The following is a 26,478-nucleotide window of genomic DNA, read 5'->3' as shown; positions in this document are numbered from 1 at the left end:
AACTTCTTCCTAACGTCCAGTCTGAATCGACCCATCTCTAGTTTTAATCCATTCCTTCTAGTCCTACCATTACCCAACATCCTAAAAAGTCCCTCACCAGCTTTCTTGTAGGCCCCCTTAAGATACTGGTAGGCCACTACAAGGTCTCCTCGGAGCCTTCTTTTCTCCAGACTGAACAACCCCAACTCTCTCAGGCTGTCCTCATAGGAGAGGTTCTCCAGCCCTCTGATCATTCTTGTGGCCCTTCTCTGGACATGTTCCAGCACGTCCATATCTTTCCAACATGCTGTGATCAGTCCTCAGCTACAGCTCTTCCAATATAGCATAATGCAGAGCAGTTAACAGACTGATAACCTTTTGTTCCCTGAAACGTCCTTGAAATATCTTCCTGAAAGTACACCGACTCCTTTGAGATGAATGGTAGCGCACTGGCCAACTTCACCATACTTTGCATCACTCTGTTCTCTAAGTAGACTCAGGATCAGAGAGATACGTAACTAGGGCTTTTTTACTTACTAAAAACTGCCTGCAAGATCTAAACCCACCTGTACTTGCTGTTGCACAACATATTTGCCCATAGCTCCTACCTGAAATGGGTCTGCATTCTGTGTACAGAGAAGAGACAGTTTAAGCAGAGGTATAAAACCCCAGGTGTGCCCCAGAGAGCTGAAAAGATCTCTTCTTGGCCTTAACAGATGCCCTACAACTATCTCTGGTCATGTTTGTGTAGTCATCTGGTTCCAGTGTTCCAGCCTGAGAGGGCTGTCTTTTGCTTGAAGGCGATCTATTTGATCACGTTGCCAGGCTTGCGTCAGATCCTGCCTTGGAATTGGGCTCCCCTGGAATGGTGGAAACTTAAGATTGCAATAACAATTTAGGTGGATGTTTTGATGGTGACAACATGGAAAACTCTCTTGGGAAGGCGAAGGCAGGCAGCTGTAATCTACTTGACCAATTTTACTAGAGTTTTTCCTGGAAATGCACAAGGTGTTGACATTCAAAAGCACCACTTTAAACCGCTCCCTGGTGTTTTGGTTGCATGCACTGTGACTTGCAGTAGCCCAGGTTACGATATTTTTGTTATTAGAAGTAAATGACCGTCAGCTTTAATACCTACCGTGGCAGTAACCACATGACCCTATCCTCTGTGTCCAGTCCTGCCACAATATTCTCTTCTTAGTACAAGCCAAGACAGCTTCCAAGCAAACACGCAGCAAAGTTTAACAGTTGACAATTTATTGCTATGACTAGTCCGCTCAAAAGGAGAATTATTAAAATGATAATTTGCTTTGGAACCTAAAATTGAAGAAAATTTTTAAGTGAACTGTAACTATAAACCAGTTTCCCACTTTGCATTTTAGTCTCATGAATACTGAAGTATGAAACCACCTGACAGCCAAACCATTGAATAGGCATGAAAACTAGCCTTCCAAAGAAAAATTAAATAAATAAATTCTCACAAACTTCAGAAACTCCTGTTAAGAAGCATCTTTTATTTGCCAACTTGGTTTTCATAAGAATAATACATCCCAGATAACAATTGCAGTAATATTCTCAAATAAGGACATTCATCAGTTTGGGTTGCATTTAGGAAATATATTTCTTTCATCTTTCTTAACATTTTCTCTTCACCACTTTGTACAGATCATCCTGGCTAGTAACAGCTCAGACTTATGGAAAAATAAAGAAAAAATTCCAGGTAATGCAGGAATCAAACACTATCCCTGTAATTTCTTTTACAGAATATTGAAACTCCTGCCTTTAAGTCTTCCATAACACTACTTAAATGAGACCTCTTTTAAAGCTACTCCATAGAGTAGCTGGAGTGGAGGTGGTTTGTGGAAGCAAGGAATCGGTATTCCCTGACTCCTTTCATCTAAATGCCTCCAAAACCACACCTTATGACAATTGGTAATTCTCATTCAAATGAAGGTATATTAATAAATATATTAAAAAAACTGTTTATAATTAGTCTGTTTCAGTTATGGCTTCATTTTTTGATTTCTGGCACAATGAAAACATTCACGTAGCACACAAAGACGCACAGCAGAGCACAAATAAAACTGTTCATACAGGGCTGTAACTCCTATCCAAGACTGAATAAGAGTTCTGGTCCTTTAAGCTTTCTTGAATTCTAGGCATTTATCCTTTTCACTGCTGCACATATGACTGCTCAGAAGTACATTCTCATGGTAGCTGAACACTTAAAACCTTTTGTTTAGAGAAAATGACTGAAGAGATTAACATTCCAAAATAAATTTTATTCCCTCTACTGCAGGAAGCATCACCAGATGTATCTTAGTCCTTTGTTACAGCAGAGTTTTAACCTGAAAATATGCTTATGATGACAAATTATCCATGCAATTAGTAGGTAAAATTAGATTATCCTTTGATTAGTCTACAAATTATCTATTTTTTCTCTGTAACATCTTCAAGTAAGACTTTTCTGCAGTTTACGTATCACAAGCCACCACAAAACAGAAATACAACATTAAAAAGGTATATTTTTAATTTTACAGTGCCACAATGAAGCTGCTGAGTATTGATTTTGGAGTCCTAAAAAGCTAACCTGGTAGCAAGCAGCTTTTCAAAACACAAGTTGAAGTTTTGGTCTCACGAATCTGACTTTTGACTACAATCGAGCAAAGGTTTCACCACATTAGATGAAAAAAAAATAATAGTTCAGTATCTGACAAAAGGAAGCACTCTCTTCCCAAATCTTTTATTTCTGTGAGATGCATGGCACCTGCTACTTGCATGGAAAATAAAAGAATTAAAGCCACACCTTAGGATCTAGGATCTTAGGTTAACGCAAACTGTTTATTTATGCCATAAGACACAGACTTCACAAATTGGTCAATGCCACAGGCTACAAACCTAACACACTGATGATGAGGTACTACAGTAGTAGGCCAATGGTTTGGTATAATAAGCCATCATAAGTTAAGTATGAAAAGTTCAACTCCAGAAGAAAAACAGGGAAGCCAACTGCAATATAGCACAGCCAGCAGAAAAGAGCTGTACAACAGAGGTACAAAACTTCTGGAAACAGGTTTTGTACTGATACTGTAACAGGGATGAAAAACATTTTACTAGGATTTCACCTGCGTGAAGCTGCAAGAAGCAAAACAAACCTCAGGAAATTCATACAGCTTAGGTAAATCAAACAGCAGGACACAGAAAGATGGAATAAAAAAGGAAGATAACATTCTTTAAATATTCAGGAAAAAGAAACATTTCTAAATAGAAAAGAAATTAACTCCTACATAAGAAGAACATGACACCTAACAGAGTCCAGTATAGAAAATCCATGCCTTTTTGACACAATACTGCACCGTGACTTCAGAAAGAATAAAGCGTCCACAGGAAACAAAGGTCTGCTATGATTGTAAACTACGAACACTGGATTTTGCACATGTAAAGGATAGTTAAAGAGAGAGGTGATGATCCTCACCCGAAAGTCAGGGATGCTAATACATTTCCTCGGGAAGAGCTATTAAGTGATGTGCGGAGACAGTTCATAGGGACTCACTTCGGGACCAGCAAGTGACTCCAGGATATTCTCCAAGAGACTTGCCAGTTTTGATACTTCTAATAAAGACAGATTTGTACCTGCTGGTTCAAGAGGCAACTGCAAATAACAGAAATTTGGCAGGCTGCTGATAAACACATTTGATGTCAAATAATATATTGCGGCGCAGTATCTGCAAGCAGTTGCTCTGAAGTCTGTTGACTCACAGAACAGTAGCAGAATTAATGAAGTTTTGGGCTGCCCAAAGATACTTACGAGCCCGCTAACTATATTTAATTGCATCAGATGAAAGCGTTGTGTGTCACTCTAAAGATCAAAACCTAGAATTTAAGATCTTCAAACAAATAGGCTGGTGGGTTGTTTTAATCAGACACTGAAGAATGTAATAAACCATTTCATAAAAGTAGATCAAAGATGTTGGATCAGTTGTTACCATACTATTTTTGGGACTGACTATTGATGATAGTGAATCAAGAACACAGCCACCATAAAGCGATTTACTCAATTTAACTGTGTAAGTTTTTGAGAATTTTATTTAAGAGCCAAAAACGGATGCACTGTATTTTTGGGTTAATGAGACACTTCTGGGTAAGACTTTCTGTTAAAAAAGGACTGCAATTTTGAAAAAAATAATAAATCTTATAAAACCAGGTCAGAGAATAAGTGGATGAAGTGTTAAAACAGGGAATAATAAAAACACTGATACATTGGAAAACCAACAGAGAAAGCAAATAGTAAAAACCAGGAAGAGTTACCTATTTTTTTTAATATGTCTACATGCACATAGATGCGTTTGATCTTTTTTCTATGTGGTCTTGAGTCGTTAGCGAGGTTTGGCAGTCACCTTGACCACACCAAACAAAAAAAGAGTGGCAAGTCCCAAAGACAGCATCTTGTGAGTAAACAGTTTTCTCCAGTGCCTCTGACTCAGAAGAATGTGGATTACCTTGGGCAGCTGCCACATCCCAATGGATGATGAGTGGACTGCATCCCTCAGCTTTATAGGGAAGAAGTGGGAGGTGGTCATATGTACATCATTGAAGATCACAGACATATAGTTGAGTGAGAAAATAAGTCTGGACATCTCATGAAGGTCTAGAAGGTGCACCGTATTTGCACAGGAAGTGCTTATATCTCCTGTAGGCACATGGTAACTATGGAGTATCTGTCTGTCCAGCAGATAGATCACTTAAAGCTTATGGTCTATCAGTAAGAGAGCAATTCTGAATTAGAGAAAGAGTATGTCCTGTTATGGTGGCTGAATACGACGAGAACTATTAATAATCTTCTGAGATGACAATTCATCTTACGCCTTTCCTTTTCACAGTGGAACATCTGACTGGGAAATCAAATTTAAAAATATACAAATTTAAAATGACTCTTCAGGCACGACAAGGATAGCTTTCCCACTAAATCCATCTCCTAGCTAAGTTAATAATGGCAGAAGCTTTTAAAACAAGGTTGAGAAAATCCACAAAATGGATAAAAGGTTACTGGGCTTCTTTGCTATCTTTGAGGGAAGTATATAGCATGCAGTTAGGAAGTGGCAGGCTGAAAGACTCGGGATCTAAGGACGGACTTGACAACACAGGGGTACCAAACTAGGATCAAGTAGCCTGAGAAAGTAGAAGAGTTGGTGAAATCCTTTCTTTTCTTTCCTTCAGAGGCAAGCTGGCACTGTTACTCAGTAAAAAAAATAAAAATAATACCAGTAAAGACATATGTTACAACAAATTACAGAGTCTCCAAAAGCATCTTTAAGTTGTCCGTTTACAATAGTTTCTGAATTTTTCCATTAATCTCTGCAACATAATATTTCATGTACAGTACAAAACCAAATCAACTCCCTATCAGGCATGCAATTCTGTCATTTCAATTTTATATCTCAGTGGCTGAAGACTGTGTACCTCTGAGCCACATTTAGGACATGTAAAATACATATCAAATAAGTAGTTACTTTTAATACAGTAGTAACAAAAAATATGTGAACAGCCTATGGTATGAGGCATGGTAGGCCATTCCCCACATAGTGAACATTCCTTGCCGTGAGCTGCTAATGTGTTTTCACTATTGGAAAGACCTGCAATAGGCGAACACCAAGAAGAAATTTTAAGTTTTAGTTTCTGTACATTAATAAGTGGTAGCAGATAGATCAGAAATTCAGCAAAGCCATGCCATAAGAGCTCCCTATTCATGTATTCAAATCCTACCTGACGAACACTTTGCGGCTTGCAAAAAACTGACCTAATTCCTAGAATGCGTTCTGTAAGCGTTGCAAATGTTCCTTTCTGAAGAAAAATCAGAAAATTTAGAAGTCCGCAAAGTTTAAGAAGTCCAGATCCAAAGTTAATATAAGGCTTAATTTTGCAGAAAGACTGCAGTTGACGATTGCTAAATAAATCATAACATCTTTCTTCCAGCCATCTTCCACCAACAGTCAAAATAAGATACCATAACTTCTGGTGCTTGCTCAGAGGCTGGTATTTCTCTGTCTGAGATAAGTTATTCTTGTACTGAATATTCAGAATAGCCTGTCCCACGGTTGCATTCTTGGAATAGATTGTGAATCTCCATAATATAAGCCATAAAAATGCTTTTACTTCTGGTTCAAAGTGAGCTAACACCCCTGGTTTAAATCCATGAAAACAGCTGGTAAACTGGGACCACACTAGTTGTTCCAGGGCTTTGTTTAGTTCAAGAGCATCAAGTTGGCTTATTCTGAGCACAGGATTCACACTCCTTTCCTTTCCAGTGCTGGAAGCCATCTCTTCACAAAAACACTGTCTAGGAATAAACACAAATAGATTTCAGTATAATAGAGCATTTCCTACTTTTATTTTTATTAAAGATAACAAAGTTGCAGTATAACAGCAATAAACAAGAAATAACAAAACAGCTTCTTCAGAATGCTGTATTAATATGCTACAAGTCCTTATAAGAAGCTTGACGTTAACAGTAAAAAACTTCATCTCAAAAGAAGTTATATTGGACTATATCTCACAAACAGTAACATTTGTATTTTGTTATAGACAAGTGTTTAACCCCTCCCAAATATTTAGAAAACTACACAGATTTAGCATTTGACTGTGTAAATAAAAAAAAAAATTACTGGACATAACTGTAATATTTAATTGGAACTTAAAATAGAAGACCAGAAACAAGAACTGTAAAACTATATGGTGTTTTACAGAGAAATAGGGAAAATGAACATAACTAAAATCTAGAAGAGAACAGTGGGTTGGACAGAAAATATTGCTATATGAATACTTCAGCAGCTGCGGCTGAAAGTAAAATCTTAGAAATACTAACACGAATTTAAGTATTACATACAGAAAGATATGGCTGTAAATTAAGGTGGGAATGATAAAACTTGCTGAATAAAGGTAGTGATTAGTTTAGAGAAGAATCATTATATGAGATTAAAGAAATATTCAGCATTCAGACATAAATTATCGTACAGTACATCCCTGAAGCCTGCATATATTTTCTAGAGTCTTTTGACAGGTGCAGGATTGTGCTACTTGTCATATAACAAATTTCCTGGCAAGATGATTAATGTATACCAGCAACTTCAACAAATGCATACTCTTCTTCTTCAAGCATTACAGAGAAAAATAAAAATATTGTTAAAAATTGCTTGGTTTAATTGTTATTGTAGCTGGAATTCTGTGACTAGGAAAATAAATGTAATAAATTGCAAGAGCAAAATATGGTAACATCTCATTAATGCAAAATTGTGGGGTAATTGAGTTTTTGTTCCTTTTGTCCACATAAAAACCCCAAAGTGTTTTAGGAGAAGTGGTATATTACAGGTAGTATGCACCATATTTCACTTTCTAAACCAGATGCTTTACATAACAGACAAGCAAGGGTCAACAGCCTCCTGGAGAGAGTACTGAAAAAGGTACTTCAAATCCTTATTTATAAGGGGAAAATCTGCTACAACACAAGACTGCTTTGAATAAAAGATGCCATATAGGATCCTATACAGGAGTGGTTGCTAATGAAGATAAGAATACTAAAAAAAATTAATTTCTCCAAACCAATAACTCTTTGCTGAAACAAAGAGCGCCAAAAGTTTTAAAATCCATTACAAAGCATTATTTGTAGCATTCCTACTGTTTTCTGTACCTATAGTTGGTCATGGCTGTAAGGAAAATACCATGCAAAGCTAACGCGAAAGACAATTTTGTTCCTAATGTATGTTGTATAACAGTAGTCTCCAATTTACTAAGACTGGCTATATGGGTAGAGCATACAATAGCTCCACTATGTTTCTTTAAACTCCTCCTTCCCCATTACCAAGCAAAATATGGCTGAAGGCAGTACAAGGCCGCCTCCGGGCAAACAGCTATGGTGTTCATTGCATCAACCTGCACTGGCCTGACAAGCCCATACACAAGGGTATACAAAGGCAGTATACCCAAGCCTGGCTCACTCATGCTTCTGCCTTTTCAAGAGTAAGCAGAGGCACAGCAATGTGGCTGGAAAGCTTTATCCACTATCATCCCAATACCTTACCTCCTCCACTTTGAGATCAAAGGATCAATTCAATCCCTATTGGATCTTGCTGTATCACTTCAACAATTCCAGCTGAAATGACTATCTACCTTCCTACCCCTCATCTTCTCATCCCACTACCCTTTTAGGAACCACAGCCACTGATAATCATCTGCTCTGGAACTTGTCACTCCGGTTTGGCACTATTCACTCATAATCCCTACAAGTCTATTGTCTTCTTCCCTTCTCCTAACACCTCAGTCCTTTCTACTCATTTCACTCCATTCTATTCATTTCAGTTACACTCCTACTAGTGTACTATGCAATTCCCAATACACAAAATCTCCTTCCAAAATTCTAGTTATTTGAAAGGGACATCTTAACAAACTGCTTCCTTGATCCATCTACTAAGACAATTTTCCAACATCAGTTCTACCATCTTTTCCAGCTGTCTTCCATTACCCCAGGTGCTATGAGAAATTGCTGTTATAGATTTCTCATAAAGTAGGCTAAATCTGTGCATATTTCCCCCCCCCAGTATAGTCAGATTATCTAAAGAAACCTCAGCAAGTGAGGAATGTGTTATCAGAAACCTTCTGAAGTTCAAGGAAAATGTGTCAAATACACAGGATTATGATGGATCGTAAGATCCACAAGAAAACCCATGGATCACTATAGGCTGGGAGTTGACTGAATGCATAGCTGCTTTGTGAAAAAGGACTTGGGGATTCTGGTAGGCAGCAAGCTGAACACAAGTCACCAATGCAACCTTGTGCTACTAACGCCTACCGGAGTGCGTTAGCATGCCCGTAGCTAGCAGACTGAAGGACGTGCTTAATCTCCTCTACTTGGCATTGCTAAATCTACACCTGGGATGCTATGTACTGTTTTGCCTCTTTTCTATCTATAGTAAAAACCAAGTGTCAACAAACTGAAAAGAATCCAGCCACTAATATCATCAGGGAGCCCCTACACCTGATATATGAGGAGAGCTTGAAGGAACTCAGATTGTCCAACTTGAAGATAAGGCAGCTAAGAAGTGATCTAATAGTAATCTTCCAATACCTAAGGGTTACAGAGAAGATTAAGTCAAACCTTTCTGTGAGGTGCAATGAAAGAAAGAAGGCAACTGGTTGTAAGTTGCTACATGAGAAATTTCAATTGGACATAAGAGAACCGGAACAGTTTGTCTAGAAGGGCTGTGAAATCTGCATCCCTGGAGATTCTTAAAACTTGACCAAACAATGTCCTAGGGTACTTCTTCTAGCACTGAATTTATCCCCAATTTTCACAGGAGGATGGACTAGATGTGGTAAAGATTTTCCCCAGAACTTGGAGCTTGACCTTCCCAAAAATCTGTGCATGCCTCATTGTCTAACAAATTAATTGATTTGTGACAATACATGTTCATGATCCTTTGCAGAACCCTGTCTGAAGGAAGTAACCTCAGTGAACCTGTCAGTGGGGGTTGGAACTTTGTACACAGAAAATGGAAACCACTTTTGAACAAACAAGTCCAACCACTGTTTGTTAACCTTTGAAATTTTTCAAAATCCAACAAGTGTCATTTTTTTAAAAAAACAGAATCAACACCATATATACTGTTTAAGTCACATACGTCTCTTACTGAATTATGAACTAGCAGATTGATTCAACTTTGAAATCACTTTTATACAAACTATATGGAAAAGGAATATCAGATAAAAACATAAGCAACTACTAATAAAGATGTACTCCTTCAAAATCCTTTAAATTATGCTTATAATATACCTATGGAAGCAAAGCTTTCTTTTTGATGAACAATTAGGTAAGCACTCTCAACCTAAGCAATAAAACTGGGCATTTTTTCTGAAGCTCTTTGTGGCTAAGGAACACTGGAAGTTTGCCATAGGCCGTGGTGTTAACTGGACCCTGCAAGTTACTAAAGATTATATCCATATAGCTTTGATTTTAACGTGTAAGCACATTTCAGTGTGCTCACTGTTACATACAGGCTGACATGTTTTGCTGTACACTATGCTTACTTCTGAACTGACAAGGTTTTACTGCACTTATAGGGTAGATACTTACTTCCCACAGAGAAACGTTAAAAGGGAAAGTTTGAAATCTGTATGAAAAATACTGGCAATTGTCCTAATGATGTGGAAAACAGCACCTGTTTCTTTGAGAGAAGAGGCCTAAATTCTCTCTCTATTTTGTGATAGTAAGGAATTGTCATTATATTCTTTATCTATGGTGTCCATTTTTTCAGGTGATAATAAAAAAAAATAATATAATAAGTTCACTTATTTATTTCTTTCTCTATACATAAGTCCATTCAGTTCATACTGTTTTCACAAATAGTGGTCCTGGAGTTGGAATAATTGAGACTCTGGTTTAAAACTAGATAATAAGCACACCCTGTAAATGTCAAGACATTTAACTTGTACTTTTTAATGTTATTTTTGCATTCCATATTCTGCTGAGCTACACAGACTATAAAGAAAATGTTGTTTTCCCCTCCATGTTCCTGCACTGAATTCTATTTGTCATGTCCTTACTGTTTTAACTCTCTTATTCGGTCTACTTTAAATTTTTTAAAACTCAAGAACTCAGAATTGTAGACCCAGTAATGGAAGAAACAAGTATCAACACTCAGGTAAGGATGCCATCAGGCTTACCTTGTATGATCAGTATTGAACAGTCAAGAATCAGGCGAAAATACATAATAAATCCTATGTGTGATTAACTTGTTACATAAATAAACTTTAAGACAAAACACTAAAGACTACTACTTGAATGGTTCTCCCTTGATTTTACACCATCACAGATATTGCAGAGAAAAAAAATAAAAAACTGCCTCACAGAAAAAAACCCCACACAGAACATTTCTTTCTTTAATAACCTATAGTTTGTCTGTTGGGTTTTTTTTAAACAAAACAAATGAACAATCCCACTTGTATAGTACACTGTGCAACAAAAAAAAAATAATTATTGTATATCACCAGGGAAAGAGGAATTTCTTCTGGTATATGTTAGTGCTGTTATCGAGCATTGTACAAATTATGAATGAATATATTTTATTTGGAAACATGTTATTGACAGAAATCTATCAATAGTAATGTGAGTATTGTCAACAGCTTGTCAATATTAATGTAATTATGATTAAGGGGATAACATGGATTTTAGCTATAATACCAAGTAACATCTCCTGCATTGCTGCTATCAATATAAGCATTATTATTGACCTGTTCTGGGACTATCAGTACAAGATGTATTACCATCAGGCATATTTGTCAATGCATTCTGCCCACAAAAATTCTACATTTAAATTTACAGGTCTGTAAACTTTGCCTGCAGAAATATACAAATCCAAGTAACCTCTAGGGTGTCATTTTTTCCACAGGGCTATTCCACTGTGGATGAGTAATCAAGGGGTTTCTAACTATCTCAGTGTTACTGCAATCACATTCCCTGCTTTTCTAGCACAGTCATTAGAAGACAGACAGACATATACTATATGCAGAAGCTTCAAAATATTTTTAAGTTTTGTCAAAACACTTTTTGGGAAGCCAAATAAAAATATACTTTATTAAACCAAAAATAAACTTTGTTCCTTACTGCTCTAACTTAAAATTGCATTTAGAATGAAAGAAGTAGCACACCCATTCACTTCACTGAGTTCAGACTATCTAATCCTAACTCAGCATGAATGCAGGCTCAAGAATATCTTGACAGATGTTTAACTACCAAGAAAGCCTATTCCACACTTTCTCTAGGTAGTCTATTCCAGTGTTTTACGGCCCTAATAATTACAAAGAATTTTTTTCTCATATTCAATCTAAAGCATCTTTATTAGACATAAAGATGGTTTTCATTTCACAGGAGAAAACAATAACAACAATGGAGAAGAATTTCCAGTTTATCTGCATCTTCTCAAGAGGAAAAAGCAGTGACGCATGGGAGGGGACCAACTACATACTGAAGATTTGCCAAACTAGACAACGTCCTCTTTCCTACAACATGCCTAGTATGGTCCCCCAGAAAAAAGAAACCAACCACCTTTACTTTTTTCCAGCAGAATAGTTAGCATTTACCCTGAGGTCCACTGTATCTTTAGATCTTCTTCTATCTCCTGTTTTTATCTCCTATCTTTTTCTGTTTCCTGTTTTATATTCATGTATTTGTGTTCTTCCTCTTAAATGCAGTGCTTCACACTTGCCTGCATTGTTTTTCATCTTGTTCATTTCCGAGACTCTCTCCAAATTCATCACTGTTTTGGATTCAGATCTCACGTTCAAAACAAAGGGAAAAAAAAAACCACAATAACCCCAAACTTTCTACCCCTCTCCAGCTTAGTATCATCAGTAACTTCTGTAAGTGTGCATTCTCTTCAATCATCTCACTCATTTAATGCCTTTTCATCTAGACAGGCTACTATAGGTAATTACTCTGTAAAGACAATTTTTCAACTTGATGCTGATAATATCAGTATCTAATGCAGATAGTATCTATATTATGTTTCCTTAGCTTGCTTATGTAGGGAAAAAGACTTTATTAAAATCAAGCTATACTGTACCTAAAGTTTTCCTCTTACTTACTAAGCTTCTTCTCTAAGAGGAGAAAATAGATCAAGGTTTCTTATGAACAGGTCATGTCAAACCATACCAGCTGTTTTATAATTGCTCTTCTGCACATTTTTACATACAAATTAATTGCTAAACTGCTACTGAATCTTTGGTATCAAAACCGACAGCTTCAATAATTCCCTTAACAGAAGAATAAAGAGACACAAAACCACACACACAAACCCATTTCACTGGCTATTTTCACCCTCTGGGACATTAAATAAATAAATATATAAAATCAGTGGTGCCTAATTCCTCAATCATTCTAGGATGAATTTTATTAGGATTTGCCACTTGAGCACATCTATATTAAGATTCCTTAGGCTATTCTTTCTGTGCTTTGGTTCCACTCTTATTTCCTGTCTCAGATTAATTTTATGAAAGCAGCAGGTCACAATATATCTCTTTTATAAAGTATGAAGTAAAGAATCAGTCTTTGAAAATCTGTTACTTGTTCTCCTTTCTTATTTAATAACTGATCTAGGTAATGGACCTATCCCTTTGTGACTCCTCTTACTTAGATTTTCAGAACCTTTCATTGATTCTTTTCTTGTGCTTTGTAAATTGAAACTTATTTTATTCTTTAGAGTCACTGATTTTATTCTTACATTCCTATGCTATTCCTTTACATTCATTGCTAACCATGTTGCATTATTTTTGCCTTTTGATTTCCAGGCCAGTGAAGAATTCTTGATATATAAAGTCTCCTTGACATTAATTATTATTATTTTAGTTTAGTATTATAAACTGTCTCATCTCAAAGAAAAAAGTACATTAAAGATAACCATTTTTTAGTCTTTTCAACAGACTAGATTCTGCCAAGTCCCAGCATTCAGATCTATGGCCCAGGCAGGGGGAAGCAGTATGTGGTGGGCATGCTAGGGATCACACTCTCTGCAGACAACATTACCAACACACAGTTCCTCTTTTCTTCAGGAGCTACAACACATTTGGTATTGTGCCTTCAGTGTTGCCATACTTGGTGTGTCTAAGAGAGAGAGAAAGCCATACCCTTGGTCTCCTACCCCTCCTTTTATGTTCACAAGGTTAAGATATCAATAGATAGCAATGAATACCATCTTTCGACCAACCACAAGAATGCTGAGATTTTTTTTTTTAACCGGGAGATGGAGATTTTTTGAGTTGTTTTTGTGCGTGTTTTTTTGGAGAAAATGTATTCCATTTAACTGTTCTTTTCAGTTACTCTCAACAGCAGAGGATATTTTAGATGTCAATTTGAAATCAATAAACTTTAAAGATGAAAAATCAAAGTATATGTACCCAGTTAATTTTAAAATCTTCCTTTACATCAACTCTCATAATAAAACACAGAACCCGGACACCAGCTGCTCAAAGCCTCATGTCTTACCATTAATTCTCATCTCTTTCTTGCTCATCAAGTGTAGAGAGAAATATCCTCAGATCAAAGTCTAACTGGGAGCCCCAACTGTGTTGTCTCTTAATCACTGTAAAATTAACTTATCACTATATCATTACCTCAAATAACCTTACAAAAGATTGATTTTGTATTACTGTCTGGATTTCTATATACTTCAACTAAATACCTATCATTTTGTAAAGAACATAAAACGATTCTTTAACCATTTCGAATAGCTACTAACAGTAACTGAAAAACCAGTAACACACTGCAATCACAGAAAATACTAATTTCTTACATTCCTGGGAGGCAGGACTAGTTCTCAAAATAGACAAAGTAAAGGAAAACACTGAATGACTGACTGTGTGACAAATCAATCCCATAGAAAATTAAGATTTTCTCTATGGAGTTCAGTGTGCAACTAGTAACAAATGCCAGAATCCTAAATGTTACAGTTACATTTAATGTTGAAAACCAAGTACAAAACAAAGATACACTCAGATCACAGGTTGCTTTTCCAACTTTAACTCAGTAAACTTAGATTTCATAAAATGGGATACAAGAGATTAGCCACTGATGAATGCCTGAAGACAACAAGAAAACCTAACAATAGCTCATTGATTTATCTTCCATAAGCTACCTGCCAGAGTCAAAATATTAGGGCTTCAAGTTACAAAATCAAAACCAGCTCAGAAGAGCCAGAATTGATACAACAGTAATGAAGAGCAGTAGGAAAGTGCTGCACTGTTAGTAGCTGTACATCAGTCATTTCTGTCACTATTTGATGGAAACTGAAAATCCCGTGTCAGTATAATACATTCTCTCGATGAACACTAGCAACCAAGACTATTATTGGCCACAGTTAAAGATACTCTGAATGCTAAGAGTGCTCACTGACTTCAGAAAAAATTGTGATCAGTCAGCACTCTTAAAAGACACTATTAGATGCAAACAACTAGATGTGTAGACTAATTACTGCATAACACATTTAAAATACTATCTTTTAAAATTTTTGATGTTAAATTTAAGGCTACAAAAGCTCAAACTATATTTGTATTCCCTGTAGCATAAAAGCCATAGATAGCATCATCCGACCAACTTTTTGGATATGGCCCTAATTTTCATTTATTAGAATAAACAGGAAGCATGTAACAAGTCATATGTTCAATCACTATTCTTCTTTACCCCATTCTTCTTCTTTCCCCATCTTATTTCCTCTTTTTTGTCATCCCTCTCCTTAGTATGTCAAATTGCAAACTCATCTCTAAAGGGATGTGTCAATTCTGCATCGTAACTTGAGGCTTTCCAAAAAAACACGGTTAAAAAAAATCCCTTCAACACTAAAATGAGGAGCCAAAATACAAGTCCAATGCGCAATATTGACTCTTTTTCTTTGGAACCATGTAATGGGAATTCTCTGGAGAAGTGCCTTACATCTACTGCTGCTGAATCAAAACGACGGAGGATTTGGCTGGAGTAGTTTACCAGAGCTGTGACTGTGATGTGACTTGCCCTTGCAGGGAAGGGGCAATCTCTCTGAGCCAGTATCAAGAAATGTAAGAGCATGGGAAAGATAAGGGTCCCTTGTGCTACAAATGTAGGTCTCAACTACTGACCACATCAGCAAATGACAGGGAGACCCTTACGTTTGAAGTGATTTTCATTATGACGAGGATATCAAGTTCTGGTATAAGAATGGATAACAAAGTTATATCGCATTGCATGTGTAAAAGTGAAAAGGATGTAAAGCTTGGAAGATGTGCCATCCTTTGTGTAAAGCAGGTGAAACATCATAGAGTTGCAGAGGTATGCAGCTCTGTTTCAGAACGGTTCAAAGACAGAACATGAATGCATGGTTGTGGGCACACTGTGGGCAGTCATAGCCATAACTATTCATTTGCTGGTTATTGTTACTTACCTGAAAAGCTGGCCTTATGCCTCGTGACATATGTAGTATCTGCTTTTCACTGTTGTAAGGGCACTGTATCTCACATAGCTTTATTTGTCAAGTGCAGTCTCAATTCCAATTTTATGCATCTTTTCCATGCCCCTCCTTACCTTTCTTCCATTCGAAACTACCTAAAAAAAAAAAGTCACCTAACTTAAATTCCCATTTCACAGGTCTGTGTTTCTGTTCTGCTCCTACCTGTCTGATCCACGTGAATGGATCATCAGATAGGTACGGAGATGCCAGGATGAAGACTGAGAAGATATGACGTAAAAGGGATTCAGAAGCAATAACTGTTCTATATGCTCTGATACAATTTACCACAGATGACAGAACCCTGAAATTTTGCATTGAACACCTTAGACTCATAATTTATGAAACACAGTCATTGCCCAGATTTTATTCCAACTTTCTTCCTTTTTACATACATATGCATACCAACTGCAGAGTCATGAATATTCAGTGATATGCAAGTGTAACAATGCTGATCCAAGTACTACATTGCAGGAACATAATGCCCTTTAACCTTTTATTAGCAATACTTAATAGACGAGAAAGGTAAAATCTGTCCTAAATGCATAGCTAACTCATAATTAACCTCTGTCCACATCTGTACCAAAACGAGGACTGTAGGTAAAAATAATGTCGTTACAGACTGTATATATTTATGACATGTTAGAGCCAAGAAGGCCCCTGCATCAATGAAATGACAAGCCTGTTCACTGTCAGTTTTAAGTTCTGGCCTTGTATTGTATGGCATAACTTAGGAATAATTGGATCTAATTATCATCAAGAACCCTCAACTGGCAGAAGGATAAAGAACAGTACTTTACCTGACACATGTCTCATTTTTTAGGCTTGTGTTCCACAGCAACATAAGCTGATGTAATTTCTGACAGTTACAGTCACTGTCTCCCATCCTCCTTCAACTGTGTATTGCCACCTTTTCTTACAGACTAGTGCCAACACTCTTTTGACCCTCTACTGAACTGTTCTTGCATATTAAACTGGCAGAAATCAAAGCTGTTTAAATTTATTTTTCTGCAGATTTAGTACACAAACAGGTCAGCACAGCATTAGGTAAGACACATGCAGTAGCAGTAAGAAGGGCATCAGGGCCAGGAAAAACAAGTAGTTATGAAAACTGGCTGCCTTTGAATCTCAGCATCACGCTCTCACACCCACTACCAGTCAATCGCAAGATAAAAACCCAAGTCTTTCATTTGACTAGAAGAACTGTTCTTATGGTCTTCAAACCTGACATGTTGAATGTGCAAGGATAACACCTGTTATTAACACTGTAAATAGGAATAAAAAGGAGAAAAGAAGAATGATTTGTACAAGTCCGCTGTAGGACTCATGCAGACTTGGAAGCGAGAGGCTACTCCGTTTAAAATAAGTAACACTACCCGATTCCTCCCCACTCACCTTTTTGATATGATTGTACTTTGAAATGTTTGGCATACAACAGTGACTAATAGGGATGCTGGGAAAATTAGATGTGCTCAGTGTCCCCAAATCTTGACAGTTTTATTACTTGGTAATTATGGTAACTTTAAGCACAAGACGGAAGACTGATATGCTTTCACCACACTCTCTTCAATCCTGTAACTTCATTAGCATTTTAAAATCCACTGGCACAGTTGCACACACATATTACAAGTAACAGTTTAGAAGCGGGATAGGCAGCCTGAGCTGTACACTGCCACAGCTTCCACAATCCCTCTGCAATTCCAACGTGAATTCCCCTTCATGATTTAGTTATACCCCACAGAGTCATGGCCCTAAATTAATTCCCTTTTCAGGAAAAGTTCCTTTCTCCCTGCCAGCCCACTCCAGTGATATCTTCTGTCAGCTCCTCTGCTTACAGAATTAATAATGTTATTTTAGAATGTATTTTTCAGGTTTTTTTAGAATTTAAATTTGGACTGTTTCCTTTCTTTTCCAACCCCACTGCCAACATTACCAAAAACAGAGACAGTGGAGATAAGCAGTGGCAGAGACGGCATTTTTAGAGAGGTTGTTCCCAGACAGCTACTGATACAAACACAATGAGTATAAGAAGTGATTCAACTTACTTCTAAAGGACAAAAACCTCCACAGGTTCTCTCTTGCAGGGAAGGGAGGAAGTGCCCAAACCCAGTCAGAGTCAACCTTGATTTAAGAGTTGCACCACTGCCATAATTCCTCTCTCTCCAATATTATGTATTTGTCCTTGTTTTCCTCCATCTCAAAGCTTTTTATTTATCTTAATTTTTATTCTTTCTTCCTCTGAAAAATCTGCATTTAGCTTCCTTTTGAAAACGGTCTGAAGTAATCTCAGACTTTCAAATTTCTTGCATTCCACCTCCAAATCAAAAAAACCCTACCACCACCTCCGAGAAAGGGATGTTGCAAAGAGATAGCATCCTTTCTGTTCTCCTGGTCCTGAAGATTTTTGTAAAGTTTAGATGTGAACTGACAATGCTTGTAGATGTAGGTCAGGCGCATGGCTGCAGGAACCATTTAGCTCATCTGAGAAGCTGGAAGACAGACAGCCTGCTATCTTCTCTGTTCATGTACAGCACAATCTGACTCATGAGCCTGCAGCTTTACAGCAGAACATGCTCTTTTTTTAACCTTTTTTTTTTATTTGCTGTTTTTAACTTTACTACTCGAAGAGTGCAGGGAGTGCTGTGGAGTAGGTTGTGTTGAGAGCATCCTAATTAGTTAAAATGAGAGTTGTAGCATCACACCCTTTCTCTTCCTGCCTTCACTGGTCTATATGAAAAAGTACATATTCTATTAGGTCTCAAAAGGAAAAAAAGCCAAACCTATCCACCCCCACGCCCCACCCCCCCGAAAAAAATCAACAAAAAACCCACAAAACAACATAAGCAGCCTTCTTGAAAACACATAATGTTGAAAACACCATACCCTAATGATGACCATTAACTGCAGCAGTGAGTTTGAGCCTATTCCCATTTTTAGTCATACGCAACTTACCATCATTTAAGTTGAAAATTTAAATTCGCTCTCTGCATGCTCTAAACAACTGTGTGAATTCAGATGTTTTTCCTGGAAAGTCAACATCTGGAAACCAGACCTTGCTAGGGAGAAATTTACATTAGGGTATTCTAGGGAAAGACTGATTTTAATGGATGAAATGATCATCTTCTAACTACACACATTACATGCAAGTGCAAATACATCATTTTCATATTTTGCATCGTATGAGTTGCTCAGCTTAGTATATACTAAACATATGTATAAGGCTAATACATTTGTAGAGAGTTAAGTGTACTTATGATGTGAAGTACCAATAGACACTTTACAGTATTTACAGAATGAAGTTGGTAGTGATTTAAAGAAAAATATGCCTCTCTTGAAGCTTGCTGGCAAAGAGGTTTTTTTCTGCAGTCATTCTAAAGTAGTATGAAGTGGCTTCCCACTCTGAATTTCCTAAAATATACGTGTGAAAGCCCACTGATGGTTGCCAAATACTGCTAGTGTATTTACTGCAACCTAAGGAAAAGAAAAAGAAAACTTCAGAGTTGACTGCTACCCCCTCCCTTTTCATTTTTTATATAAATGTCATAACATGGGCCAGTAGAAAGGGATCAGTGTATTTATGATGTTCAGTCCCCATCTGTTCAAGAAGGGCCACCTGGAGCCAGTTGCCCACAACCATGTCCAGACAGCTTTTTAGCATCTTGACAGTCTCTCTGAGCAACTGCTTTGTCACCTTCACAGTGAAAAAATGTTTTCTTATGTTCAGACAAAGCTTTCTGCGTTTCAGTGTGTGCCCATTGCCTCTGGTCCTGTCACTGTGCACCACTGAAAAGAGCCTAGCTCCATCTTCTTTGCATGCTCCTTTCAGGTATTTATATACATTAACAAGATCCACCCTGAGCCTTCTCTTCTCCAGGCTGAACAGTCTCAGTTCTCTCAGCCTTTCTTCACAGGAGTCATCTCCAGTTCCTTAATCAACTTTGTGGCCCTTTGTTGAACTCTCCAGTACGTCCAGACCTCACCTATACTGGGGAACGCACAACTGGACATGGTACTTCAGATGCAGTCTCACCATTGCTGAGGACAGTGAGAGGATCCTCAACCATCTCCCTTGGTCTGCTGGCAACACTCCTAATGCAGCCCCGGATACCATTAACCTTCTTTGCCACAAGGGCACATTGCTGGCCAATTCTGAACTTTGTGTCCACCAGGACCCCCAGGTCCTTTCTTCCAAAGTTGCTTTCCAGATCGTTGCCACCCTGCAGATACCAGGGCGTAGGGCTGATCCCGCCCCCAGGTGCAGGACTCTGCACTTTCCCTTCTTGAACTTCATGATGTTTCTGTCAGCCTGTTTCTTCAGCCTGTTGAGGTCCCTCTCAATGGCAGCATGATCCTCTGACCTATCAGCCACTCCACCTAGTTTTGTGTCAGCAAACTTGCTGAGGTTGCACTCTGCCCCATCATTCAGATAATTAATGAAGATGTTAAACGGGACTGGAGTCAGTATTGACCCTTGGGGTACACCACTAGTTACTAGCCTCCGATTAGACTTTGCACCATTGATCGCTACGCCCCGTTCAGCAAGTTTTATATTGACCTTACTGTCTGCTCACCCAGTCCATACTTCATCAGCTTCTCTATGAGGACATAATGGGAGACAGTGTTGAAAGCCTTACTGAAACAGTATATACTGCCTCTCATCTACCAAGCCAGTCATTGCCCTCTCCTCGTCTACAAAGCCAGTCATTTCATCGTAGAAAGTTATCAGGTTGGTGAATCCCTGCTGGCTACTCCTGATCACTTTCTTGCCTTTAATGTGCCTGGAAATGGTTTCCACGATTAGCTGCTCCACCACCTTTCACCCTTCTTAGGGATCAAGGTGAGGCTGATCAAACCGGAGCTCCCCAGGTACTCCCCTCTTGTCCTTTTGAAGACAGGAGTGACACTGGCTTTCCTCCAGTCTTCAGGCACTTCTCCCAGTCTCCATGATCAGTCAAATATTATCAAGAGCCTTGTCACAGTAATATCAGACAGCTCCCTCAGCACTCATCAGTGCATCCCATCAGTGCCCAGAGCCTTATATATGTCTGGGTTACTTAAGTATTCTCTGACCTAAACTTCTTCCACCAAATGTAAGTCTTCACTGCTCCAGACTTTCCCCTGGGTTCTACAATTCTTGAAGATCTTTGCTATTAGAGGGAGGTGAAGAAGGCCTTCAGTACCTCAGTCTTTTCCATATCCTGTATCACCAGAGCCCCTGTCCCATTCAGCAGTGAACCCACATTTTCCGTAGTCATCCTTCTGCTACTGACGTACTTCTTGTTGCCTTTGACATCCCTAGCCAGATTCAACTCTGGACGGGCTGTGACTTTCCTAATCACATCTCTGCATGTTCAGACACTGCCTCTATATTTCTCCCGGGTTACTTGTCCCTGCTTCTGCATACTTCCTTTTTATGTTAGAGATTTTTTTATGAGCTCCTTGTTCATGCATACAGGGCTGCTGGCATTTTTGTCTGACTTCCTACTTGGATGGACAGCTCTTGAGCTCTGAGGAGGTGATCCTTGAATATCAACCAGCTTTCCTGCACCCCTCCAGGGCCTTTGACTCTTCCAAGCAGATCCCTGAAGAGGCGAGAGTCTGCTCTCCTGAAGTCCAGGGCAATGATCTTTCTTTCTAACACTTAAACCAGGCTCTCAAAGAAAGCTGGCACTAATATCAGTAACAGACTGAATAAGAAATAAATTACACTAGTTTCTGCCAGGGACCATATAGCTTAAAGGAGACACAAGCTAAACTGGAACATACAAACATGTTGAACTTTTTTTATTACAAAAGTATTATCTTGATAGTCTTCAAAAAAACTCTCTGCCCAAAAATCATAAAATATCTAAAAAATTATAGAATTCTAGATATTGAAATTAATGTAATATATTAAATCTTATTCTTCAGTTAGACTGACATTAATCTAGAACGAGCTTATTGGCAATATATGAAGAACACTTCTTAATAAATATGGCACTATCTTTCAATTCAAACACTTATTCATGTTTGTTTCTTATTATTAGCTTACTAGCTAATTTAATGAAGTTGTATTTATACCTAAAATTTATCAGTTAGCATTAGCTGGATACATTTTTTTTTTTTAGATCTTCTTGATTCTTGTTCTCGGTGAATAAACATAGACATTCCAAGTGCAACAGTCCTGGGGGATTTTTTTTTACGAGTAGGTCATTATAACCAATATGGAAATAAAGCACATTGGTAATAAGGTACTTGCATTATAACCTCAAATTGTTGATTGGTCTACTGTTTAATTTACTACTAACTAGTTTTCCTTCAGATTTCTGTTCATCTCCTCCCTCCTTTCCTTCCCCCTACTCTCTCTGAACCTCACAGCTTTGAAATTACTTTCATATGTTTAAAAAAATGGAAAAGGAAAGACATTCCCACTCTCTCCCATTTTGAAGACATAATTAAATGTTTGGGTTTTTTTCCTGACAGATCATGCGCTTCATTACTATGTCCAGATATATGTTAATACTGGATTCAGACATCATTCCCTACCCCTTGATTATTTACATCTTGAAAATATATTTTACAATATATTTTTTGGTATTGATAGTATATAGCCATGAACTTGTTTCCTTCCCTCCTTCCCAAATACTCTCTGGGTAGAAGCTTTTATCAGTTCTCAGAATTGCCACTTTAAAAGTCTATAAAAGATTAAACACAGGAGAAGATCAAATGTCTGTCTTGACTTGCATCACCACAGCATTTGATGTCAAAGAACAAATGGAGGTCTTTGGATTAGTAACAATATCAAAAACTACCAGAGTATAGAAATTACCTTTCCCATTCTGTTCTATGAAGGGTCTAACGAAGTCTTTATATACACCTTTGCAAACACCTGTTTACAAGTTTTAATTGAGTGTTATTTAGTCCATCACAAGAAAACTTGCTTCCCACGTGTCCTGAATCACAGTAAGTATCAAAACCTTTCTATGAGTCACTACCTTCTCTAATAAAAGAAATTATAGCTACTGTCTCGGGGTCGGGGCATAATAACAGAATCTAAAAGGAGACAAACACACAGAGGTCTCAAGCACACAAAAAATTCTCTACCAAAACTAAACATCCTCCTTGCACAAAACAGACATTCCATGTATCTTGTATAATCCTTAATAATCCACCACCATGAAGGGGGGCACACCATCCCAGCTGCCTTTTAGTAGGTAGTTCTTTAATCTAGCCTTTTAGATTAGGGCTAGACAGCCTTTTAATCAGTGGTGGATTCATAATGCATCTGAAGGCCTACTACCTAAGAAATTAAACTTTTTAAAAATAAATTCAGAGGATGGTATTTTATATGCTTGTACTGCTGTACTAAGAGTTCTAAGGGCAACTATGAGGGACTTAAGCACAAGCTGATTCAGATATACTTAAGTTCCCCACTACTACTTCACAGTTTTCAACACTTCTAACAAAAGTAAAGGATACTTTGCCACTCATGCAGAGAGTTGTCTAATTTTAATTATTTAATTGTATCAACATTAGAAGTTTCATTAAAGCTTTAATGGGAACTGATTTTCTTCATTTGGTGAAAATGATGATCTCAACACAAAAAAACCCACAAGTCTGAATCAAGGCAGGCCTAGAAGTTAAAAGGACTTACAACTAGAGGCAAAACTCTAAGCAAAGAGTTATTTCAGCTGCTGTGGCCCCAGATTAATGCAATTTCATTATGCTCTGTAGTCAGTAAACACACTTAATTCTTACTTTGAAAACTGCAAATATATATATGTAACATTTTTTAAAAATATATACATACATATACAAATTGTCACTTATAAAAAAAATACCAAACATGCCACCTCTGTCAGCCTCCCACAATACAACCCAGATTGGTAGGCAAGAAAGAGGATGTAAACATAAGGTCCTTGCAAAACCTTCATAGACAATAGCTTTAGATGTATTCCACTTTCCAATACACTGACTCTATCAAATACTTAACATTACGGAGAACACTACAAGTATCATGGCAATTACAGCGTAAGTCCATAAGCTATTAAAATATTAAGACCTTTTTAAAATAAAAAAAGAATGCTGCTTTCTGAAGAGTATGTTTGCACAGGCAGATACGAACTTCTCACAACTTTTGGCAATAAAAGTCATACCTGACTTATCCAAAAGAAGACAAATTATTCCCCAAACTTTACTGCAGTGTATAGCATAGCAAAATATTGGAAGGATTTTTTTTTTCCCCCAGAAAACTGGAATGAGTTTGAACTAGCCTATTCATGGTGTAATCCCTCATGCACAGCACTATCTTTTCTCCACATACATCACTACAGATACAAGTGGTGAGCTCTCCAAAGAGAGGGTTTGTGGAAAATATAACTTTTTAACTCCAAAAAATATTTTTACTCTTAACTTGTGCTAGAGCACTAGCAACCACAGTAGGTGTTCCAAAACTGACACAATCATCTATTTCCATAGTAAATTCCAGAAGAATTAAAAGTGTCAAATCCCTCCAATACTCTTGATTATGTGCCCTACTGGTCTACTCCCTTTCTATGGAAAAAAATGGAAAAAGCCTGTTTAATGAGTTCATTTATATATCTTATAGGTGTGAAGCTATCCCTCTAACTCCAGAGCAAGTAACTGAAATTGATGACTTCATACACTATGAATAAGCTTAAAAAAATAATTCAGAGGAGTGAACTGTTATCCCTTTAGTAGTTTATTTGCTACTCTAATTCATGTCCCAACAATGACACTTTCAGCTGTTTTCCTACTAATCACTTCATTAGATAAACTAGTGATGATGGACATCCAGGAGGTGAAAAACAAACTGCCGATGAGTAGAAACTGAAGTACAGAGGAAAGAGTTTGGAGAAGAAAACACTGATAAAACAGATCTTCATAAAGAATAAAAATAGTATCAGTCTTAAAGTGAAAAACTTAATCACCAACTGTTGCTGAACTGCATATTAATAACAGCTCCAAAGAAATTAGATAAGAATTCAGTAACTTCCAGTAAAATCAAACAAATGGCTAAATATTTTGGAATCAGATTTTACTACAAACTGGCCATACTTCATCTCTGACCTTGGTGAACACTTTCTTCCCACTGACAGGTGAAAGATGATACAAGAAATAGACTTAGGGATTGAAAGTATTACACAGTGCTGTGGTTTTCAGTATGGTCTATATCATAAGTGGAATTCAGCCTCCTGCCAAAATGCATTGACAATTCAGCCTAAATCTCTATTAATTTTGTGGCAAACTAACAGTTTATTACTTACACTTACAGGATGGACAAAACTGGATTAACAGAAAGTGGAAAGGAGCCACTGTCCACTTTAGCAGTCAGTGCCTATAGGAAACCTTGTCACCTATAGCAGGCAGTCACAGGAAAGACTTTTGGAGGTCTGTAAATGATTCTCTCTCAATTGAGATCAGAATACCAATTCAGAGTAAAATATCCCTCTGCCAGAATATTATGCCCTTTCCTCTCTACAGAGCACATTACCATGCTCTGCTCCTTCTTACCTTACACCCCGGGCCTAGCTGCAAAACTTGCAGTCTCTTTGCGTGCTGAGGAGACAGAACGTCAGTGGGCCTCATGAAACTGCCCAAACAGAGCGTGAGGAATTTTATAAAAACACAAGTTTTTACGAAGAGGGAGAGCCTGGAAGAGCGCCCGGGGCCGACCCAGCAAGGCTGTCCCACAGAGGCTGTCCCACCGGCCTTGCAGGCCCGCCGCCGCCACCCGGCCAGCCGCCCCGAGCCTGCCGGGCCGCGGGAGCTGCCAGGCCGGGCTCAGTCGAGGGCGGCGGCCCCGGCAGCAGCCCCCCCACGGCACCGGCGCCGCCCGCCGCAGCCCCGCTCACCAGGGAGGCCGGCGGCACCCCGGCCTCCTGCCGCCCCGACTGACCTGCGCCGCCGCCGGGCCCAGGCCGCGGGGACTCGACAGGGCTACGGATACGACGGGCTCGGCCTCGAGCCTCCTAGTGAAGGCCTGCGTGGACGGAGCCTCCACGGGCCGCCCCGAGGGCTCTCCCCTCGACCGCCCGGCTACGGCCCCCGGCCCGCCGGCACGGGCCCGCCAGCAGGCCCCTCCGAGTCATAGAGCCAGCTCCCGCCGCCTAGAGTGGCTGCGGCACGGACTATAGATACGGCAGGTAACCGCCTAGAGTGGCTTTGCAGGAAGTACTCTGGGAGATCGAGCTGACGTGCTAGAAGGGCTCCCGGGATGGTAGCCATGCCAGGGTGAACGGCGGGGAGGTTTGACTGACAGGCCGCAGAGCAAATCAGTGGCTCGGGCTGAGGATGAGGAGCCAATAGGAGAGGCAAGAGGAGGGGCGGCTTCAGAGCCGAGTGTGAGCTAGCGGGCTGAGGTAGGGTGGCGGCCGCCGGGCGCCTCACAGGCCTTGTGAGCGGTCAAGTGTCCCGCTGAAAGCGGAGCTGAGGTTTCGTCGTCTTTAACTCGCCAGCAGCAGCCTCCGGGCGCTCGTGT

General features: G+C 38.7%; 1 protein-coding gene across 7 annotated transcripts; it reads right to left on the bottom strand.

Moving 5' to 3' along the window:
- Nucleotides 1–1,473: 1,473 nt before the first annotated feature.
- PEX2 (peroxisomal biogenesis factor 2) lies at nt 1,474–26,245 on the bottom strand. 7 transcript variants are annotated; one of them, XM_054191176.1, is made up of 4 exons: nt 25,897–26,245; nt 25,512–25,590; nt 15,936–16,096; nt 1,474–6,312 (listed from the first exon to the last, which is right to left on the bottom strand). In XM_054191176.1, exons 3-4 carry the CDS (start codon nt 15,963–15,965, stop codon nt 5,383–5,385), a joined length of 960 nt encoding a protein of 319 aa, XP_054047151.1. In that variant the 5' UTR covers nt 15,966–16,096; nt 25,512–25,590; nt 25,897–26,245; the 3' UTR covers nt 1,474–5,382. The 7 variants fall into 7 exon arrangements, with proteins under 7 accessions (XP_054047151.1, XP_054047150.1, XP_054047156.1 ...); XM_054191175.1 differs by lacking the exon at nt 25,512–25,590; XM_054191181.1 differs by lacking the exon at nt 15,936–16,096 and having other exon boundaries at nt 1,474–6,316; nt 25,897–26,242.
- Nucleotides 26,246–26,478: the final 233 nt, after the last annotated feature.

The sequence above is a fragment of the Rissa tridactyla genome, chromosome 2 (assembly GCF_028500815.1).
Source record: "Rissa tridactyla isolate bRisTri1 chromosome 2, bRisTri1.patW.cur.20221130, whole genome shotgun sequence".
In the NCBI taxonomy this organism is placed as follows: Eukaryota; Metazoa; Chordata; class Aves; order Charadriiformes; family Laridae; genus Rissa; species Rissa tridactyla.
The sequence above is the reverse complement of the archived record's forward strand: the minus strand, read 5'-3'. Positions and strand labels throughout refer to the sequence as shown.